The sequence below is a fragment of the Orycteropus afer genome, unplaced genomic scaffold (genome assembly GCF_000298275.1).
Source record: "Orycteropus afer afer isolate SDZICR_OR568_19922 unplaced genomic scaffold, OryAfe1.0 scaffold00237, whole genome shotgun sequence".
In the NCBI taxonomy this organism is placed as follows: domain Eukaryota; kingdom Metazoa; phylum Chordata; class Mammalia; order Tubulidentata; family Orycteropodidae; genus Orycteropus; species Orycteropus afer.
In genome coordinates, this window is record NW_006921824.1 from 2,600,635 (window position 1) to 2,608,167 (window position 7,533).

Here is a 7,533-nt window from a genome sequence, read left to right on the forward strand (position 1 = left end):
CCCAAAGCCTGCCACTTCCTCCCCTAGGACAAGAAGCACAGTCCCCAGACCCGGGTTTAGCCGCCACCCCAGGTCCTTTTTCTTTCCTCCGCAGCTGCACACAAACGAGCACGTGAGCGCTGGAGCCTGTCCCAGTTGTGCGTTGTGCCCAGATGACCGCTGTCTCATTGGCTCAGAGCGACGTGGGCTGGGGTGGGGCCTGGCCGCCTACGCCGCTTGCCATTGGCTCACAGGAAACCCGCCTCCCCCTCAGGTGAGGCGGGCCTGCGTGAGCGCGCGGCGGGCTCCGCGGGCCGGCGCGCTCCCGCTGTCCCCCCTCCCCACGCGCCCGAGCGCGCCTCCGCCCTTGCCCGCCCCCTGCCGCTGCCTCAGCGCCTCTGGTCTCAGAGCCGTCTGGTCTGAGGGAACGCGAGGATCGCCCTCGCCGGGGCTTCGTCCAGTGCATCGGGCCAGGCCCTGACAAGCACCCCACGAAGGGCTCTTTCGAGCCGCACTTGGATCTCTGCGATTGCCGCCTCCTTCTCCTGCCTCAGGACTCGGGAGGATTCCTGCCTCGCAACCCCGCCTCTGGACCTGATTCTTGTGTCTGCGGGTGGAGGGAGCTAGTGCTTAGGCCGGAGCGAGCCTGGGGGCCGCCGGCCGCGAAGGCATCGCGGGGACCCATTCGCCATGGAGGGCGCCGGCGGCGCGAACGACAAGAAAAAGTAAGCCCATTGCCTCCGCGACCCCATTCTCTACCTGCGCCCCAGCCCCGCCGGCCGCCCCGGGCTCGCGGACCGGTCTCAGCTTTTCTGGAGGGGGCTACCCTTTTTGTTTCTGCCTCTTCTTCCCTCCCCTCTTTCCCCCAACCTCGCCGGCCGGTTCCCCCGCTGTCCACGTCGCCATCTTGTCGTGGGGGGTGGGAGACACATCGAAAGTGCTTTCCGGGGCCGGGATCTGAACCCTCCCTGCTTGGTCTCCCGTCCTGGTCGCCGGGGCCTGGCGTCTCCCTCTCTTCCCGCCTCAAGTACCTCGCTTGCCCTCTGCCCCTACCTGGAGGGTACCGTGCCCAGCCTGAAGCCCCAGGAAGAGAAATAAGCCGCAGCTCAGTCGCCGCCGTTTTTACCCGGAGCTTTCTCTCCTTCCGGCCCTCATCCTCTTGCCTTCCATTGAAAAGTCGGCCCGGGGCGGGCCCAGCACGTTGGTCCTGGCTTCCCAGGGGGCGCGGGCCCGAGAGTTCCAGACCTAGGGGCTCGCGTAGGTGGAATGTGATCTTGCCCCGCACTAGTCCGGCTGTGGCTAGTGTCTTTGCCTTTGTGCATTAGGGATTTGCCGCGACGGCCTTAAGATGCTAACTTTTTAATTTGCACGTGCAGGTTTTGTTTTAATCGCCTGGAAAAACTTACCTAGGCTGAGAGTCGGAACTATGGAAATTTGGAGAAATAGCTACATTTTAAAGAGAATATCAGAATTAGATAAGTGTTCATATATATGACTTGTCAGGAAAGTCCGATGTTATAAATGAATATCTGCGTCATTTATTCTTGAAGATAATGGCAATGAAAATGTAGGACTGGTTAAATTTAGGCAAACATTTTTATGGGGATTGAAATTGAGAGTGTGGTTAGAGCAAAGGAAATGCATCACTAAACTGTTGCAAATTTTTCAGAACGCTGCCTCACCGTCCTGAAATTAAAGTATATTAAAGGAAAACCTTCAAATGCATCCTATGTAAATAATCATTCTATTAGAACTTAATGCGAGTGTATAAAACATCACTTGAAGTTTGAGTCCAAGGGGGTACATTATAGAAGGATTAAGAATAGTGAAGCGAGTGAACCGGTGAAATCAAGATTGATTCCATCTCCCCAACCCCACCCCCGTTTGGTGCACTTTGGTATTTTAACCTTTGAAGAAATGATTTTAAGGAATTGAAGATTTGTGGTAAGAATTGTGGATAACCCATTCCCGTGAAGTCGATTCCTACTTACAACGACTCTGCAAGACAGATTAGAACTCCCCCTCAGTGTTTCCAAGGAAAATCTTTAGGAAAGCTGACTGCCACATCTCCCGCGGAGAGGATGGTGGTTTGAACCACCTACCTTTCGGTTAGCAGCCGAGTGCTCCTTCCACTTGTTTGGGAGAGATTAATTTCTGTAATCAGTATCAACAGAAGATAAACTCGTTTATATTTTTGTTATTTTGTAGATCTCGTATCTTGGTCTTATTTAAATAGATGTTGCCTTCTCAGTTTGCATTCATCAGAGAAAGCACTCATAAAATTTAAAAAAGTGAGCAAACAGAACAGGTCTAGACTTAATTCTAAGAGTTGCCAGGAATTAATTGCATTTAATGTTGCAGAATAATTACAATGCTTTTGATGAAATGATGAGGCTGCTGTATAGGAAATCTAAGGCAGATTTCCTCTGAGTAGTGCCAACTTTCTGCCCTTATTAGATGCTGATTCATATTTAGTAAAATGTATTGAGTTATACACCAGCCTCTTCCTTTTTATACACTATAATACTAATTTCTTCGTTGCAGGTGATCAAATATCATAACTTGAGAATATTATAAGCAACTTTTAATGTGAATGAATTCACTCTTGTGTATCACCTCCAATTCTAGAGCAGTTCTTAACTTTTCCTGTCCCATCTGTTGCTTTTTTTTTTTTTTTTTAAAAAAAGGTATTTTGAAGCTGAGCTTGGAATCAAATTGATTCTTATTTTTCAGTATAAAAACCAAAACCAAATCCATTGCCATGGAGAGTCAACTCTTACTCATAGCGACCCCCATAGAGTTTCTAAGACTCTGAATCTTTATGGAAGTAAACTGCCTTATCTTTCTCCTGCAGTGTGGCAGTTGGGTTCAAACTGCCAACCTTTTGGTTAGTAGCTGAATGCCTTAACCACTGCACCACCAGAGTGCCTATTTCTCAATATAGAGTTTCTTCATGTAATTGAAAAATTAAGTCAAACACTTAAGTGGTGGCTACTGAGCAACTTGTTACTGTTACTAGTTGCAGTTGAGTCTCTTCCGATTCATGGCCACCCCATGTCTGCAGAGTATGACTGCTCCAGGGTTTTTAGGCTGTGACTTTTTAGAAGCAGCTCATCACCAGGCCTGGCTTCAGAGACACCTTTTGGCTAATAGTTGAGTGCTTAATTGTTCAACAACTTAGGACTTCTTTCAAATGTCTGTAAAAGATGTCTCTTGTACTCTTTTCTAACTAATAGTTTTAAAACTTAAACAAAAAGATAATTGGTCCTATGGCTTAACTTTCAGCCAAACAATAGATAGGCCTGTAACTTGAACAATAATATCAGGAAGGTGTGTACTCATGAGAACAATCAACAATATGAAATCAAAAGGGCATCATTTGCCCAGGGAGAAAGCTAAAAAGGCAGGAAGGTATAGGAAAGAAGGATGAAGGGAAATGGTAAATAGGGAGGAAGTAGGAAGAGTGCTGTTACATTGTGGGGAGTGCAATGAATGTTACAAAGCAAAATGTGTATGAATTGTTGAATGGAAAACTAATTTGCTCTGTAAACTTTCACCTAAATAACAATTTTAAAAAAAAAAAAAGGATTGAGGGGCAGGGATTTGTCTATGGGGAGTGAGATAAAGGGAGCAGTCTAGAATTGCATGCAATTATTCCATCTTAAATGAGCTTCCAGAGTTGAGGTAGGGAAACATTTATATTTTTTAAAGAAGCATAAAAAAAATTGAAAGCTTGAGGAATTAGAAGAAATCAGAACAGAGAAAGGGTATGGTTATAATAGATTTAACATGGGGCATTTTATGTTGATTCCTTAGTTGTAGGAATTGCTCTAAAGTACGGGCATATAGAATTTTAGATTTCAAAGGAATGTGAAGAAGTTCATTGTTCTGCCAGTCTCCTTCAAAGTTTTCCAAAACAAACAGTTACTGGATCATTAAAGTTAAATCTCTGAGAATGGACATTCCTTAGCGTCCTTCTTTAACTTTGGCCATTAAAAAGCCAAGAAGTTCTTTCCTTTATTAGGAAACTTATTTTTTGTTACAATTTTACTTTGATTTTCCTCTTGTTCTTTGAAGAGGCAGAATGCCTGGTGGTTAAGAACATGCAATCTGGAGCCACATACCTCTGAATTACAGTCCCAGCTTTTCACTTTTTAGCTTTCCGAGCATGGGCAAGTTACTGAATCCTGAGCCTGTTTCCTTCTTTTGAAATGAGGGTAATAATGGTAACCTTCTCCAGAGTCATTGTGCAGGTTAAATCTGATAATACAGGTAAAGCAATTGTCCCGGTGTCTGGCATAGGAGTCTTGGTAACACTTTGTATATTTGAAAATAGGTGTTGACTGTTAAAGTTTTAAACTTCCACAAAACTTAAAGCATTTTTTGCAAGTCCTTTCTGCTACTTTTTGTTTTGTTTTCATTTCTCTTCCTCTTCATTCATCTTTTCTATATCTCCTAAGAACGGAAAGACCGATATTCGATCCGGAACATTAAAAGGGATTCTTTCTTGTTAAAACAGTACATCGCTGGGTTATGTTGGCATCTAGCATCAATTATTCTTATTGAGCATCTCATCTACTCTCTACTCTAGGCCCCCTTCTTCATAATTCCTCAACCCTGTGTTTCCTCCTCAAAAGGCTACTTAGTCATAAACACATGGTAACCACTCAGTTCATTTCAGCAAGATAGGTATAAGGCACTACAGTCTTAGGATTGGCAATAACAAATATTTTTCTTGATGCCAAAGTTATAGGGTAGACTATCTTATGAATATTTTTAAATATTAATCTTTGCTAAAGATGGGCCCCAATAAAGCATACAAACCAACATTGTAGTAAAGGTATCCTTAGCTTACAAAAATCTACATAGTTAATAACCACTAGGTTCCATCTCAAGGTAAGGCTTGAAGCCTGTACTATTGGTGTGATATTTTTGGTACAATTTACAGGAAATCTATATTAGTTCACTCTTCCATATGTACATGTTTACTGAACTCTATCAGGTTGCTTTAGACTGATGAAGTGTGGCAGTTCATTCCTCTGGTCTACTGCAAAACACCTTAGGAAGTTTGAAATCATCCAGTCTTTTTACCTGTTAACTTCCATTGTCTTTGGGACTCTAATGGTGTCTGGACTTTAGGTCTGTGGTTATTCTATTGTAGGTTAAGAGTGGTGTGTAGGAGGCTAAGGAAGACTAGCTTCTAGACTGATTTTTTCTGAAGAACTGACCATAGTTTATTATGTTTGGTGGTTAAATAAATTGTTAGCATGCATGATGTTAAAGATTTGGGTTATATTACTGTGCTCCTCATGGACTGTTCTATGCTGATATTTATGTACATATTTGTTCTGCATGATTCTGAGTGTTTTACATACATTGTCTCATTTAATCCTTTTTTTTTTCCCTGTAATGTCTCATCTTAGTTCTCTTTACTTGCCAGTACAAGAGTGACTTAATTCTGTTTATTTCATCATATTGCCTAGCCTGCCTGTTGTTGTTGTTGTTATTTGCCATCGAGTCGGCCCCAACTCATAGCGACCCCTCCTTGGGTTTCTGAGGCAGTATCACTACAAAAGTAGGAATGCCCAACCTTCCTTCCGAGGAGTGGCTGGTGGGTTTGAACTGCCAGCCTTCTGGTTAGCAGTCAAGTGCCTTAGGCACTATGCTACCAGAGCTCCTAGCCTGCCTGTACCATAACTTATTTAATCATTCCTGATTGATGGGCAATTAGGATGTTTTCATTTTATTGTTCTACAAACAAGGCACAGTAAATGTCCTTGTAAATACATCTCTTAAATATTTATTCAAAATCATAACAATACATGTTAATTATGGAGAATACAGAAAAGTATAAAGGAAAAAAGTATTCATAATTGTACCACTCAGACAACCACTGTTAACATTTAATGTGTTTTCTTCCATATATCCTTCTTAAATGTGTATGTGGGTGTGTGCTCATTAGCTAAAATCATAGTTCAGCTTAATATCCTGCTTTTTCACTTATTTTTTACATTTACATGTTTTTATAAATAGTATTTTAATTACATATTACTCCTTTATATAATTTTTAGTGGTTAAAAGTGCTGAAGCTAGCAGAGTCCCTGGATTTGAATCCCCATTCTGTCACTTAAATCTCTGTGTTACATATTTTTTTGTGCCTTAGTTTTCTTCACTATAACTACTTCATAGTTAGGAAATATAAAGTGCTTAGAACAATACCTGGCAAATAATGAATAATACATGTGTTTGCTATTACTGTCTTTAAGATTATCATTAACAATAGGTTAGGCAATTATGTTTTTAAAACTTTGTTACTATAATGTAAAAATCTTCTTGGGTCATTATCAGGAATACAGACTTTAAATATTAAGGTTCTTAATAGTGATATAATTTGTTTTTAGGTGACTGCTTAGTGGTTGTTCCATTTAATTTTAGAGGGGATTTGATCGTGAATATTAATTTACCATAGGATACCAAGACTTTGGCTTTCTAAAAATGAGAAATTTGATAAGTAAAATTCTCACAGGAATCGCTTATAGAGGCATCTGTATCATCAGCATTATTCCTGAGGGATCATGTCCCCAGAGCTGCTGAAATGATTTGTTTCTTCTTTGATTGATGATGTCTCCATGCAAAGTTTACGAGCCATGCTCCATCTCCATAGTTCTTACAGTATTATACAGCACCTTTATATCAGACCATCCCAGCGTTTCTCATCACTTGTGTGTCTTGTCTACTCTGACCTAACTATTTCTTTCAGTCATCTCATACATTCACATCTGAGCCTTTTCTTGTTTTACCTGAATTTTTCTTTGCGTCCTATTTCACTATCTTCTCCTTTAATTAAAATCTTTTTCCCCCCCCATCTGAACTTTATTAAAGGACCCCTGTTGGTGCAATGATTAAGTGCTCACCTGCAAATTAAAAAATTGGCACTTTAGGAGAAAAACCTGGCGATCTGCTTCTGTAAAGATTACAGCCTAGAAAACCCTGTGGAACCCGTTCTGTTTACATGGGGCTATTTTAAGTCGAAATCCACTCCGAGGCACCTAGCAACAACAACGTATAGAAAGTAATAGACTCCTTTTTGACTTCTCTTGATATAGACATTCAAATTCTATTACTTCAAACTTCCTGACAAAATTTACTTAAGCCCTAGAAAAGGTGAAACATATGAACAAGACTACCATTGCTCCTTCCTGTCATACTCATAGCAGACATTAGCCTCACTCTTTCCATTGATGTCACACTTGGCTTCAGAATTTTGCTCAATAAAGTATTGTAGGCAATTATACCATCAAGAAGTTGGTCAAAAGATGAATTCTACTTGCCATCCCAACTATAGTATGACACTAAAATCAGTGATAAATAAGAGAAACTTTTTAACATTAGATACGGATGTATATTTGTTACAATAAAATCTGTTACAAAGTTGTTGTTTGTTGTTGTTGTTTGCTGTCGAGTCCGCCCGACTCATAGCGACCCCTCCTTGGGTTTCCGAGGCAGTATCACTACGGAAGTAGGATTGCCCAACCTTCCTTCCGAGGAGTGGCT

General features: G+C 41.5%; 1 protein-coding gene across 1 annotated transcript in view; it reads left to right on the forward strand.

The window, feature by feature from the left end:
• Positions 1-669: 669 nt before the first annotated feature.
• Positions 670-7,533, forward strand: part of HIF1A (hypoxia inducible factor 1 subunit alpha) — a 70,044-nt gene continuing 63,180 nt past the window's right edge. The window contains exon 1 of the mRNA XM_007949088.2: positions 670-704. Coding sequence (XP_007947279.1) covers positions 670-704 — 35 coding nt within the window. The remainder of the gene's footprint in view (positions 705-7,533) is intronic.